This window comes from Emydura macquarii, unplaced genomic scaffold (genome assembly GCF_026122565.2).
Source record: "Emydura macquarii macquarii isolate MOO-44397 ecotype Brisbane River unplaced genomic scaffold, CSIRO-AGI_Emac_v2 contig_2636, whole genome shotgun sequence".
Lineage (NCBI taxonomy): Eukaryota > Metazoa > Chordata > Testudines > Chelidae > Emydura > Emydura macquarii.
In genome coordinates this window covers 38356134-38371792 of record NW_027132773.1, presented here as the reverse complement: position 1 = coordinate 38371792, position 15659 = coordinate 38356134, and the positions used below count along the sequence as shown (strand labels likewise).

The window sequence follows — 15659 nt, the reverse complement described above, 5'->3', positions numbered from 1 at the left end:
GGGAGAGGACCTTTTAGCCATGGGCAAGCTTGTGCCCGCCCATATCCCGGAACCCAAATAGTAGTACTAGAGTTACATTTGGACATTTTAAAAGTTTATTTATTTGAGATAATTTAGTACTTTGTTTGAAAAAGAAAAACAAAACAGAAGTTAATCAAAAATAACATTTCATACAACCCATTTCACACATCTGACTGTTAGTGATAGCCATGAAATGTCTGAAGCTAGCAAAGCATTGCTTCGCAGCCTAGCCTTAGTAGCCTAATACTCAAATACGTAGACTCTCTGGCTCACAAGTTCAAATTCTCACATTATCAATGCTTCTGATAGATAAGACATGTAGTTCACTGTATGTATGAGTCTTTCATTTGAAACCTTTAAATGCTCTATGCAGCCATTATTTGCTCTATGTAGACAGTAAAGGCCTGTAGATATGTGCTCTCTTTTCTGTGCCCCCTCAAATTATGCCTATTTTCAAAAGCCCTCTGGGTTATGAAAGCTGAAAATTAAACCTGACAAGAATATATTCAAGGAGTTTGGAGGATTTTGAAAAAGAACTGAGTGCCAGGCAGCTTTGCTACCTGCTACATGTAGGCACTCTCTCTGGTCTCCCCATATTTGGTCCGCGCAGCCAAAGGCATCACTTATCTATTTTCTATCAAATTCCTGCTGAACCTTTCTGCCTTTTCCAGTCCCTGGAGATCAGAAATGGCACTGACCTGATATCACCTCTGCCCAGTTCCTCCTCCACCCTACCTCATTCCTCTCGCCTCTGAGACTAACAGCAACTGAGGCATCATGCTGCAAGTCTTGCCTCAGTCCAGTTCCCTCTAAACCTCTCCTGTCTCTGCACACTGGAGGCAGCTGAGGATCACTTACTGGTGCTGGCTCTCTTAAAATACACTCTAAAAAACAGGCTGGACACAATCTATTTCATTAAATATAACCTTTATTAACATTGAACATTTTAAACAATTATAATAACAGTAAAAAGAGATCCAGCTAACCATTCCTTTGCCCTTGCAAAAAAACAAACAAAATCCAAATAGGATAAAGTCACTACTTGATATGAGGTTTTTACACATCAACACTTCTGCTAGCTTCTACTAATCCTATGAACTATTGGACTTAGACTTAAGCTGGTCAGAAAATTTCAACAAAAAAACACAAAACATTTTTCTCAGAGTTTTTCCCACATTTTTTAGCAGTTCTAATTTTAATTTAGGGTGGCCCTCTGGTGGCATCAGCCATTGCCATCCATTAGAACATAATCTCCCATTAACTGGAAGAAATCATTTGGGTTGCAGTGGTATAGCGTAGCCCCTTTCCTATCAGAACACTGCTCCCCTATGGATTTCTTTGCACTGTGGCTCTGTGCAGTCTCAGGAAAGGTCAGTCTTCAAAGAGCTGTATACCCGTACTATCAATTAACAAGAAGTCAGGCTGAATGCACAGGTGTCAGGTCGTGCCTTTAACTGTCATACTGACATATATGAATGATCATTACCATATGCTAATTATCCATTAATATATGCTAATTGATCAAAATGTTCAGTGCAGCAAAGTACACCAGGCCCAAGTTATATGAACAGAGCTACCTCACTGTCTCCAATGGTCCTCTGTCTCCTTCTTCCACTTTCTCATCCACTCAGATAGAGCATTGCTGCTGTCTTGGGACATCTCCTTATAAGCCTGCCTAGTTGCTTGTCTCATGATATTCCCCAGCCGCTGCCTCTTTTGCACAGGAATAGTAGGCTCAGCAGCCAGTGTAGGGCTAATGGTGAACCACCTCTGCCTTTACATCTTGGCATGCACCTGCATGAACCATAATTAACTTACATATGCTCATTTGGCTGCCTATGTGGGCCTGTCCAATTCTGAAAATAGGCAGTGTGCTGTGACTGACAATATCCTGTATGAACTTTACTGAATTAAGTTAAACCCTTATTGAATTAGTTTTAATACTTTTAGGATCCATTCTATTAAAAATGCAATTGTGTATGTTATCGTATGTATGTCCCTTCTCTAAGAGACTGACTAACGCACTGTCTGGAAGATATTAGGAACTTCAAAGGGCTTTCTGGAACAACACCTGTGAAGTGGATACTGTGAAGTATCTGTGGGAAAGGGGAATGCAAATGGCCAACTTGGAATCCATCCTTTTGAAGCTACGCACTGGACAGTAAAACACTTTGTTTAACTACCTGCTCTGGAAACTCTAGCTCTAAGACCCCAGAACTGTATAAAGGATGGACTAAACATGATACAACTGTTCTTGTTCTGAGCTGAAGCTGTGATGAGTTTGTGGCCACAAAGGAAATCCCTTGGGTGGGGGTTGACGAAGGACAGCTCCTGCCAGAGCCCATGTTAGAATTCAAGAGATGTTTGGTAAGCTTATGAGCATGCCATGCGTGTATGTTCTTTTATTGTTTTTAATGTTTTCTCTGTAGTGCTTTTACCTAAAGAATAAAATAGAACTGTCTGGTAACTGTTGGCAATCACTCTGTTATCAGTCTCTGAAGAGAAAGCAAACAGCTGTGCTTGGGCAGCCTATCTCCAGTGGGAATAATACAGTGAAGGCAGGGAACCATGCAGCCTGGAAATACACCAGTCAGAAGGGACTGAGATGCAAGTTTCCAATCCAAGATAGGCAACAGCTAGGGAGCTGGAAGCCTGAGAGTGGGTGCCTTTGCTGGACCGCTGAGGGAAGATACAGGTGCAATTGCCCTAAACTGTGACACACATCTATTTCTGAGACCAACTCCATAACCAAGCTCTTTTGTGTGCACCCATCCTTCATCGTCCACTTGTGGTGTGTGTGCATAGCCACCCCACACTGCAAAGCCCTATGTGTGTCTATCTGATGCTTGCCCCAGAATACGTGAGTTCAGATGGTGTGGTGCACATGGAAACATTTTTACGCTAAATATTCCACAGCAGAGGAGAACTCAAGCTAGAGTCAGATCCTCATGGAGTCTGGCCACTGTTGTAGGGTGACCAGACATCAAGTGTGAAAAATCAGAATGGGGTGGGGGGGTAATAGATAATATTTAAAAAAGCCCTGAATATTGAGACTGTCCCTATAAAATCAGGACATCTGGTCAATGGTCACCCTACACTGATGCAAGTGGTAGACAGCTCAGCCATATGCAGACAGCTACTGAGCCTGCCTCGGGACTGGCCTCCACGCTTCTGCTCACCTCCCCTGTGCTGTAGACGAGTTCAGGTTGGTCCCAGGATATGAGACAGACAAAGTGGGAGAGGGAACATCTTTCATTGGCCCAACTTCTGTTGGGGAGAGAGCCCACGTGACAGAGAGCGAGGGGGAAGCTAGGCTGGCAGGGAGAGAAGCCAGCCAGGCTGTTCTAGCTGTGTATGCCAGACCCCAGAGATGGAGGCCAGAGGATGGTGATCTTTACACACACTCACTGACGAACTTCCAAGCCCCCTGGGCGCTGTGGGGTTTCCAAGGCCGAGTGCACCTGGAGAAAGAGCCTAATTTAAAACCCCACAAAGCCCAGATTCTCCCTCCCCGGCCTCGGGGCCCCGAGTTAGGGGAGCCTGGAGGCTTTGCAGGCCCACAGAGGCCAGCCCTGCCTGCAGATACTCCCGCTCCCAACTTGTTTGAACCCCTGGGAGGGGTGACACTGCCCTTCTGTTCACGCCCCCGCTGCAGCCTGCCCCGAGGCTGCTCCCGCCCGCTCGCCCCCCAGCGCTTGGGAGCAATGTGCAGGAGTCCCCACGCCAAGGGCAACTGCCCACCTGAGCGCGCGGCTCCTCCTCCTGCTGCTGCTGCTGCTGTCCCTCCCGCCCGAGCTCGGCGTTTGGACGCGGTTGCGCAGCAGCCGCCGCCGGGGCAGCGCGCGACTCGCAGCCCCGCCGCGCGCGCGTGGGGGCGGGGGGGGTTGGTTTGTTGTTTTTTTTTTGCACTCGCCGCTGCAGCGCGGCTGGCTACGGCAGCAGGGCGGGCTCTCGCCCGGGCCAGTGCCTGCCGGTGCCGGCTGGGGATGCTCGCCCCCTAGGCGGCGGCGGGGGATGCCGCGACGCGTCTGACGCTCGGCGGAGGGTCTGGCTGTCGCAGCGGCGGGCGGGCAGTGTGCACCGCGCGGGGCTCTCTCGGGGAGGATGCCCGGAGCGGCGGCGGCAGCAGCCTCGGCAGCAGCGGGGATGCTGCCGGCTCAGGAGGCTGCCAAGCTCTACCACACCAACTACGTGCGGAACTCGCGGGCCATCGGCGTGCTCTGGGCCATCTTCACCATCTGCTTTGCCATCGTCAACGTGGTGTGCTTCATCCAGCCCTACTGGATCGGCGACGGCGTGGACACCCCGCAGGCGGGCTACTTCGGGCTCTTCCACTACTGCATCGGCAACGGCTTCTCCCGGGAACTCACCTGCAGGGGCAGCTTCACGGACTTCTCCAGCCTGCCCTCGGGAGCCTTCAAAGCCGCCTCCTTCTTCATCGGGCTCTCCATGACGCTCATCATCGCCTGCATCGTCTGCTTCATCCTCTTCTTCTTCTGCAACACGGCCACCGTCTACAAGATCTGCGCCTGGATGCAGCTGACCTCGGGTGAGTCAGGGGTTCACACAGCGCTGCGGGCGCGGGTCAAAACTTCCGCCTGCGGGCACCGGCTTTCCCGGGTTAGTAGGAGCGGAGGGGGTGCTGGTGACCAAACTCCCATTCACAAGCACCTACGGCCCCGGGTTAATAAACAGCCGACTTGCAAGGGAGTGGGTGGTTTGAGAAGCTGACATGCACTAGTGGTAATCGTTTGGACTGGGTTAATATCCTCCATGCAGTGAAAGGGCGAGGGTGTTCACAGGGAAAAGCTAATCTCTGACGAAGATTAACATTGGCTACCAAGGGGTATATCCTCCCTGCAGGGCGGGGATTTGCGTGTGTGTGTGTATGTAGGAGTGTCAAGTCAAAACTTCCCCGCAGTAACTGTGCCCGGAGTTAAAGTCACCCCTGCAAAGGGAGAAATAGGGAGACCATGCTAATAAATGAAACAGCTTAACTGCATTAGCAACTTAGATTGCCTGTCTGGGTCAGACCTTGACTACACTATGTTTGCCTGTACTGTGCTGTGTAATGTACTGAGAAGCATATGCTAGAGTAACATATGACCGCTGTCTCTTCACCTCGCATCCTCATAAAAACAGATGTGTGTCTTATAAAGCAGTCCCAGTGAGCAGAAATTGTTCAATAAAACAGGGAGGAAACTGTAAACTAAACCATACATCAAACACAGAACATCCATTTGGAGCGGGCTGGCAGATTAAGAAGTATACTGAAACTAACAGCAAAAATCTGTCCTCTAGTAGACCAAAGGTCGTAACAAAATGGTAGGGGAAACCTTGGGGATGCTTTAAAGTGGCCACATAGAATACGGAAGAATGCCTGCTGGAGGTTATTTGCAGTGTTGTTGTAACCTGTTGAAGGTTAGTCCTTAGTGCGAATTTCCGTGTAGTTAGTTACCAGGAAACCTTCCTCCTTTCAGTAAAATCACAGGGTGAAGTCTTGTTGTTTTTGCCACCTGGAGGGCAGCTGAGGTGGTTGGATTCTGAGTGTATATTTTTAACAAGATTTATTCCCCCTCTCTCTCACACACACCCCCCCCCCATGGCGGAAAGATAGAAATCCTATTGCAGTTATTATTTTCAATGTAAAGGTATGCAGACTTCAGCTGAAATTCCCCATCACAGGCATTCAGTGCCTTCCTCAGGAAAGTAAATGGGGAAGAAGGATATATATATATAGAGAGAGAGATTGAGAGAAACCCTGGGCACCCCTAGCGTTCCCTCTCTTCCGATGGATTTCCAAGCAAGCTTTAGTTTGAGTTAGGAGGGAGAGCAGGATGGGGGAGGGTATAACAAAGCTTTGAATAGCCTGTGGAAGATGTTAGATTTTGGCAGCAGGAGGTAGAGCAGAGAGGAATGAGATTATAAATGCAATTTTAACAAGAAAAAAAATTAATTCTGTAACAATCTGGAGAGGACCTAAGCACAAATCTCACCTGCATTCCTGCAGAAACCACTGAAGCTGAGGTTTTTGCTTTGCAGAAATAAGCTGTTTGAAAGCACAGAGAAATGACTCCAAAATGCATATTACAGTTACTTATATAGTCTCCTTCATTCCTTTAAATTGATTTAATTTTCATAGCTCTGATTCTTCCAAGTTGTTTGTTCACTATTATTTAATTTGCAAGTGTCTTCGTAGTAACTTCTTGTCTGTTCAGATTGGGTTTTCAAGCTCTTTACGTTGATGTACTCTGTTTGTTGGTGTATTCTAGGTATACTTGCTGGTGGTTTTGTTTATAGTGTTTAAGTTTTTGCACAGAAAAATGGCTTCCTGTATCATTTTGGGCTTGATCCTGCAGTCAGTTGACGTTGATGATAGACTTGCCACTGACTTTAATGGGAAAGGGACTTGACCCATTATATTTACACTGGGAATCCTGTGTGATATTATCCACTTCTCTTACTCTCCTATAAAATATCTTCACATATGCTGCTGTTAATTTTATGGCTTCACTCTGATTGGTGCAGGAAGGTGCAAGCTGCCTCCCTTTGTACAGTAAGATCCCCAGTGCTCTACTGTGGATTTGTTGTCTACAAAAGACAGGTGGAGCTTTGAGCTGTGGCCAGGGCTCCACAGAAACCTAGCTGGTAGAGGGTGCTGTGAACATGCATGGAACTGGTGCATCCCCAACCTGTTTTGGTCATGCTCCTTACACAGCCAGTGCAGTTCACTTTCCAGGTTGCTGGTATGCTTTCCAACACTAGAGACCTGGTGTCCCGCTGTACGCAAACAGAAGCCAGCGTAAGCCAGGGATGAATTTGACTTTGTGACTTTATTCCTGTGCAAAATTAACAAAAAATGCTTAGAAACAATAGCATAAATTCGACTGTTTAAAAAAAAAAAAGCATTGGTTGGATTCCTAACAAACTCTGTACACACACAAATGTGGCACTGATGACTTGTGTTCCATTTTTCAAGCAAATTTGAATTGTGAGATTTTCAAAAGCTCCACAGTTGGCCTAACCACTCCATTGAAGTCTACAGTGAAAATTTTACTATCATCTTCAATGGGAGCATAATTTAGCCGGTGCTGAGTTCTATTGAAAATCCTACCTGATTTTTTTTTTTCATTCCAAAATGAAAATTACATGGAAATGAACTTATAATTATAACTCCAGTTGGTTGTCTTTCATTGTCAGCTCTTTGTGAAAGCCTTCAGAGAATAAGGACTAAAAAGATATAGGGTACTGAAAGGGTCTCACGCTGCTGCTTGCTTAAATGTTATATCTTAATTTAGCTATTATCTGATAATTCAGTTTACAATCAGCCTTTAAAAATCTGCCTCAAAAATAAAGAAATCTGACTGAAAATTGCAGGTTGCATGGTTTGAAGATTTTATAACAGAAGAGATCATGTAATTGTTCTGGAACAGAGGCATAACTAGAAAAGAAAATCAGCATTACTCAGTTTGGATGAGCACTGGCAGTTTTCCTACAGGTTCTGTCACTTTCTGTATTTGTTACTATTTCACTGTTTTAAGAGGGTAGGTAATTCAGCATAATAAGCATACAATTGTTCTCATAAATAGATGTTACAATAATAAATAATGTTAGCTAAATATACATATATATCTGTTTAGTGCAAGAACAAAAATACATTTGAAATAGTAAAATACGTGTATTTCTACTAACATGTGGGTGCATATTATATTTTGGGCTTTATTTCTGCTAACTACAGTGTACATAAACTTTTTGATATATCCTATAATAGAAGAACACAATGTAGTGCTTTTATTAAATCTGTGCAATAGTAGAGTGGCTGCATTTACATATGAAGGATCAAACACATAGGTTGATGTCTTTTGTTGATATCACGTTCAGTTCTAATTCAGCCGACGGGATTTTGCTTGAGTTACAACTGCAGGATTGGGCTAGATTTTGGTTTTAAAAAAACCTTCAGGTTATGTTCACTCCTATATGAGTTATTATAAACTGACAGGATGATATGGCTCTTAATTAGAAAAATAAATTTTATTTGAATAAAAGATCAGTGATATCTGAAACACATACACTCTAATCTCTCTTTCTGGGCATTTAATGCTTGATTAGACAGAAGAATGTGAGAAAAATTACACTTCACTCTTTCAGTTGTGTAGCTGCAGAGAGCCAACTATAAGGGCCCAATTTTTAGTCTGTGGTCTCCATTCTTGCACCTGCAAAACTGTACATTCAAATACTTTCATATGCACTTTGAACACCTGCATGCATGCAAGTGTTAGACGCTACACTAATTTTATGTGTCTGGAGCTGTTTAGTATCTGTAAAGACCAGGAGCAGGAGCAGGCACAGGTATGTGCATGTACAACTTTGCCCTATCATGTGTGGAAACTGGGTATTATTGCTCTTTATTATTTATCAAGCATCCAAAGTGTTTTAGGTACCTCACAGATCAAGTCATGTCTTGATCTTCTTTTTCATAAACTAAAGAAGCTGATCTCATTAAGTCTTTCACTATAAGGCGTTTTTTTCCAGTGTGTGGTTGCTTTTTTTGGTTTACTTTATTCTGGGTCACCGTAAGGTTGCACGTTACAGTTAAGGAAAAAGTAGACAAAACACAAGGAAAGGTGCAGAAACATCTATTAAACCACACTGGTGTAGAATGCCTAGCAATATACAAGTTTTTCAGTAGAATCTTAGTTCTGAACACTGATTAAGATGTCAAGTGAGATTGCATCAATATCAAAAGGCCTGATTCTCCACTGTCTTGAACCTTGTATTGTCATTTACATTTACACTTGGGTTAAGTCTGCAGGACCAGAGAGCTTTCATGCAAGAATTTTAAAAGAATTGGCTATGGAGCTCTCTATGCCATTGGTAGTGATATTTAACTTATATCTTATAATACTGGATAAATGGCAGAAGATTGGAAAGAAGCCAGTGTTCTGCCAGCATTTAAAAAAGATAGACAGGTTGACCAAGGTAACTATATGCAAGTTACCTTGATGTCAGTCCTTGGCGAGATCACAAAAGGGCTGATCTAGGATGCAATCAGTAAAGATTTAATGATGAAAATATAATTAATGCCAATTAATGTGGTTTTATGGAAAATAGGTCTTGTTAAACGAAGTTGATATAGATGATGAGATCACAGGTTTGGTTGATAAATGTGGCTGTACTGATATAAAACACATGGACTTGTGTCAGGCTTAGTCTCCTGTGATATTCTGATTTTTAAAAAATAGCTCTATGCAAAATATATGCAACCCTTATTAAATGGATTAAAATTGTCTAGCTGATAGATATCAGAAGTAATTGTACATGGAGAATAATCATCCAGTGGAGGTGTTTCTAATGGTGTCACAAAGGGATCTGTTTTCATCCCACTGCTATTCAATATCTTTATCAGTGGTCTGGAAGAAAATATAAAATCATCGCTGGTAGCGTTTGCAGATGACACAAAAATTGGTGAGTGGCAAATATGGTAAGGAAAGGTAAATTCTACAGAGTGATCTGGATCATATGGTAATCATATGAACATGTGTTTTAATACAGCCAAAGGCAAGTTCCTACCTCTAGGAACCAAGAATGTAGGATGGGACTTATAGATGGGAGATTGTATTACAGAAAGCAGTGACTCAGAAGAGGAAGTAGAGTCATGGTGGATAACAAACTGAACATGCCCTCAATGTGATGCCGTAGCAAAGAGAGCTGATGTGATCCTTTGGATGTATAAGCCAACGAGTATAAAGTAAAAGTAAGGAGGTGGTATTACCACTCTGTACAACATTAGGAAGACCATTGCTGGCATAATGTATCCAGTTCTAGTATCTGCTTTTAAAAGGATGTTGACAAATTAGAAAGGGTTCATAAAACGGCTACAAGAATGATCTGAGGTCTGGAATAGACTTGCAATGAGATATTAAAGAAGCTGAATCTATTTAGTGTTTCCAAGAGAAGGTTAAAAGGTGACTTGATTGCAGTGTACAAGTATTGACATGGGGAAGAGATTTCTGATAGTAGAGGGCTTTTTAATCTAGCAGACAAAGATGTAACAAGAACCAATGGATGGAAACTGAAGCTAGAAAAAATTGGACTAGAAAAAGTGAAAAGGTGAACATTTTTAATAAAAGTGGCTACTGGAGACCTGAGGCTGCATGAGTGGCCATGGTGCGACCTCACTTTTACTCTGGTGCCTGATGGGAGATTATTTTCCTCCAGGCTCAGAAGAGATCATCAGTACATAGCCTATGTATACCAGCTGTGCACTGGGGGCTGTGCACTGCACTCCTACATACTTTGTGTCTTTTTGTTGACATTACGTTAATTGAGATGATTATTGGTGTATTTGTTTGTAAATTATTAATAGTTCATGTTGATGGGGATGTGATAGGTGCACTATTATAGATTGAAAAAATAAATCATTAGAGGCTATTATTTAGGAAGATCAAGGAGAAGTTAGTGTTGAGAGCATGTGGTGTTTCTTGCTTTTACAAGTTGGTGACCCCTTATTTGACAATCACCCCATCACTTATTATAAAAGTAAGATGAAAAAAATTGCATCTATGCTAATAGTGATAAACCTATATAATTTATTTGTGTGTTTTTCAAGAGATTGACAGAGAATATTTGACTCTGAAGGGTAAAGAGTGTACAGGGAGTGGGGGAGTAAGATTTTCTTTGCTGTAGATTATAATAAAATGTTCCATATCTCCCAACTCCCATCTTATACAGAAAGTTTCTGTATAAGAAAACAAAACAAGGATGAGGAGCAGCATGGGATGACTAGATAGTGTAGAATATATTTTATAAAACAAGGCCAGATGATTTTCAAATATAGAGACATCTATACCTTTTTAGAAGTATAATGTACTGTGGTATAAACAGCCTAGCTTTGATCCCACAAAAATAAAAACCCCAGACATACCAGGACCAAAAATCTGTAGCATGATCAGACTGTCTGGACTCAGTATTTGAAAACCAACAAGATCCAGCTGTGAAGAATGACAAGGTCACAGTCATGAGACATCACAAAGAAATAAAATTAAAAATGTGTGTTCTCTCAGAAATGGTGAAATGGAAAAAAGAAAGACATGAAATCTAAAGATGGAAAAGTTTGCAGAATTTGATAACATCAGTTACTGGCAGCATTGTTTAAAAAAATGCAGTGGCAGCATGACAGAGTGAATAGCTAGAATATGCATCACTGTGTGGAACAGTGTGCAAATCCCAATTACTAGGAAAGAGGAAAATTATGGCTAGAATCCTCAAGAAGGAGAATATAATATCCTCTAAGATCTATCTATTCTAAGAAAGATATTATCCATCTTCATTGCTGGCAGACTGAGAGATGCAGAAGACTTGAAGCAAGTTGCCCTTAGAATGAGAAGGTCATATATAACATGGAAAAGGGTTGCTTTGTTTTCTCCATGAGAAGCCAGATGCAAATTTCTGAATTTCATTTATTATAAAAAGTAGCCGATAGCCTCAGTCGAGAGTCTCTTTAACACAAGCATATCATGTGCTGTTTCAGAAAAGATAATTCAATCCAATAACTGAGACTATATCAGAAAGAAAGGGCAGAAGAATAAATGGTTTATGATAAATTATGATAAATAGTTGATGAGATGTCATATTTCATCCTCCTCCTTTTCCTGGTTATGTTTTAGGTGCTATAAATAATGTGGGAGAGTGAGATAGACATAGACCTTACAAGGTCAAATTAAAATATACTGAGTTAAGATGTTTAGAAAATACCATTTACGAAACCTTGTTTTTTTGCTGGCATAGGGCCAAAAGCTATTTGCCTTATTTGCAGGAGTAGCCTATTGAATAAGACAAGTAGCCTTGTGTGAGTAACGTGAGCAGAATTTGGCTTATAAGATTGTACACTGAATCTGCATGTAGAAGTGATCTTTATTTCAGTTTAGTTCAATAATACTTTGTCATGAGGAGCTATTCGTGTTTCAAAAAGTTTAAACAAAATAGATACAGATCCCTCAGGGTGAGGGATGAGGTGGGGAGAATATGTGCCAGCAGATACACATTATTCCTCCCAACAATAACAACAGCCCTGGAGGGAATATGCAAAAAATTATTGCATTCCAATGTTCCTCTCCATCATGGAACACCTTCCCCCCCACACTCCTGATTCCCTACCTCCTGAGGGTGAGTGGGCAAGAAAAGCCCTGGCAGCAATTATTTTGGAAGGGTTCGGATTATGGTGTGAAGGCACAAGGTCTGCATGTATGACCCTGTGCCTCTGGTAGATTCCTGAAGATCAGTGGGTTCCAGGGCAGAATTCCCTATCCATTCTATAGTTGTGCACATACTGACAAGGAGGCATTCTTCTCAGCTGGCCAAGGACCAGATGTGAAACACATTGTGTGACAAAGACCCAAAATGAGGGCACAAAAATTACACTGTGCAAGAAAGTTAAAATGACATGGTATTCATTCCTTTACTTTAAATTACTCTAGAACCGCAATGTCATGAGTCACTTTCTGATGTGATGTTCAATGATAGAAGTGAGGGGATACCAAATATTTGTGGAAGGTAGGTACCTTTGGGACTAAAATGAGCAATGTCCCTAAAAATGAGGCACACTTGAGACCTGTGCTAAAAGATTGAGGTCTGTGTGCAGAATGTATCTACCAATTTCCCCCAGGAATTCATATATTTAACTCAGCTACTAAATCTTAAAGTATTATGTCCCCAAACATGGCAATGGATCTTCATTACAAAAGCTTAAAGTGTAGCATCGCAAAGAGTTAATTCAAGGTTCTTAGATTAATTCCCTGAGAGAGAAATTATGGTCTGTCTTTCAGCAAAATAAGAATTTATCATTCTTATTGCTTTTTCTCCTCTAAAGAAAGTTAATTACTACTTGGCCGCTTCTTAATATTTCTCTTTCAGGTTACTCGGTAAATTTATATCACCGAATTAGTAAAAGAATGACACTTAACTGCAAGTATAAGCATTATACCACAATAATATGGTTTCTCAAATTAGATATCTATGAATTTTGCTGAAGGTATTTCTTTCCCTGTACAGGAGTAGAGGATTCAAAGTTTAAATTGGAAGAGAAACCTAATCAAACTTCTTCATTGACAATCTGTTGATTAATGTTGGATTGGCTTGCTTGCTAATTTTGAATAAACTGGGACTAGGGACCCTATTACCTGGGCAACTTTAAACAAGGATTGGGTGCCTGTAGCATTGTGGCCAACCAGACTTATCAGCAGATTGCATCTTTGGCAGACAGTGGCTTCTTTCTGGCTAATGCTATCTTTTATTACTTTTCTAGGAAGTGGCATCCATCAGTAGAGGGCATCCTTCACATAGGATCAGATTTTTACAAGAGCTCAGCTACCAGTTTAGGTGCCTAAATGGAAACTGAACTCTTTACAAAATCTGGCCAGTAGTGACTATCTTGTTTCAAAATGTCATGTCTTATCTTCTTGAATTTCTCTGCTTTGTATCAAATTCAAAGCGCTATTAGCTTGCCAGCCATGCACCTGTGAATTTAAGATGGGTGAGATGTTTTGCATCTTTTTGAAGATGATGTTGCTCCTTTTTTACCCGAGCCGCTAGTCAGAGTTTGAAGCACTGGGAATGTTCCAGCTGGAAGTAGAAATTGATGGAGTCTGTATTTTCTTTGCTGCAGTTCTTGTTTATTTATAAGGGAAGTTCAAAGTACTGCTTCTCTGACCACAGGACGAACCGAGAACAAAAGGAGCATTTTTAATTTACAGCTCCAAGCCTCTTTAGCCAACAGACCCAAAATCTCTCTCTCTAGCGTCTAGCTTTTACCAGGGTCACACCATGCTTACAGGTTGCTGCTTGGTGCACACATGTGCACCTCTTCTCCTCCCTTTCTCCATCCACTCAGTGCAAACTCCTGAGCGGGTTCATGATCCTCTTTTGTTTTAGGTGGGAGACTTGTTAATTCAAACTGACAGCTATGTTAATTGAAGGGTGCGTTCACACCCAATCTCAAAGAAGTTTGTGGTCTAAGCATTCACCAATACCTCTCAGCAGAACACAAATATACAGCAGCTGGCTCATCACCAGTTGTTAGGCATATGGCCTGGTGGTTTCATCAGCTTTAATTTCAGAACCAATCTGTGAGGAACTGCAAGTTTAGATAAATGCTCTTCTCTATTCTTTCATTTACTGTGCTCATCACCACACTGTGCTTACTTTCTCTAGTTAAAAATAAACAAAGTGACCAACATCTGTCAGTCGGGTAAGTGGGCTTTTTTCTGTTCCTCCCATTCTTAATTTCCATTTCTGATTCGTATTCTGACAAAAAAAAGAGCCATTATTCTCCCCCTTCCCCAGGGAGATGATCTAATGGGGTCATAGGAGACAACTGCTGCATTAAGATACATTATAGCTGCTTTCTGTACCCCCAATACTCATGTAAACTGGGATGTTTATATGAGAGAAATCTACTGTTGATTGTGTAGGACTAAAGGGAGTTATAAAATTAACCTCTAAACCTGTTTAAAAAAATCAGGGCTTCAGAAAAAAGATTCTGTTTACTAATTGCAAATTCTACAGAAACTTTGGCACACCATTGCTAAACATGATACTGTGGGAACATGCCCTTTGTTTTTGCCGTAGCATAATTATTTTGTGATATCAGGCTGCTATGGAAACTATTTTACTAAAGATTAGAGTAAAAAGGCAACTAAAATCCTTCTAACTAGTTGACATTCAGTTTACCCCTGGATTTTATTTTGTGTGTAAGTAGGTTTGTATTGCAGATATTGTCTAACACAGAAAGCACAAGCCTAACCCTCCACTCTTTACTCTGGCAAACTGGAAGGCTTACATGAACAAGGATTGCAACATCGAGTCCCATGGTTATATTTTTTATTATTTCTTTCTCCCTCCTTACCTCTGAGATATCTTATTCCTTGGGTGTTTGAAGAGAAAAGAAGGAGCTTTTGTCAGTAAGGGCAAAAAGGGAATTTAATGGATCAAGAACCAGGCATATGTGTTAGCATGAAGAAAAGCACATAGTGAATCACAAACTAAGTACATTCTAGACTTTTAAAAAAACCTTTATAATCTAATGCATGCAATGAACATACATGAACATGGGTGCTGAATATTTAAAACTCTCAGCGATAGCTCTTGTGATCTAAGTATCTGTGGTGAAGTCCTGGCTCCATTGAAGTAAATGCCAATACTCCCATTGACGTCAGTGGGGCTAGGATATCACCCCTGGTATATAAAATAGTCATATTCAGACGAATAACAAGATTCCAGTGAATTTTAACTATATGGGAATTTTGAAGAGTCTGACAGGACAGAGCTAAGGGTTGTGCCCTAACTTTAAATTAAACTTACCCATTTTCTGGGTTTATAATGCTTAATATGGGGGTAATTACACCATCCTTGCAATGTATTTTATTCTTAATTACTAATAGGTATTTCCAAATTTAGCTCCATGTTAACATAGTTTTTGTTTGGGATTAAAATAAAGACATAGCCTCATAAAGTCATGTCTCTGAAGTGTTATAAACAAGCATTTGTTTCTGTACCATATAATACTGTAGTCACTAATAATTCCCATATTGTATGTCATTCTATCCATATCTCATTACACACTTCAAATGTACTAATTTACT

The 15659-nt window shown here is 41.5% G+C and overlaps 1 protein-coding gene across 5 annotated transcripts in view; it reads left to right on the top strand.

Annotated features, from left to right (window-relative positions):
- The first annotated feature begins 4066 nt into the window (after window positions 1–4066).
- Window positions 4067–15659, top strand: part of LHFPL3 (LHFPL tetraspan subfamily member 3) — a 361851-nt gene continuing 350258 nt past the window's right edge. For all 5 annotated transcript variants that reach the window (XM_067564498.1, XM_067564499.1, XM_067564500.1 and 2 more), the window contains exon 1: window positions 4067–4570. In XM_067564498.1, the coding sequence (XP_067420599.1) occupies window positions 4126–4570 (445 nt within the window). In that variant the 5' untranslated portion in view covers window positions 4067–4125. The remainder of the gene's footprint in view (window positions 4571–15659) is intronic.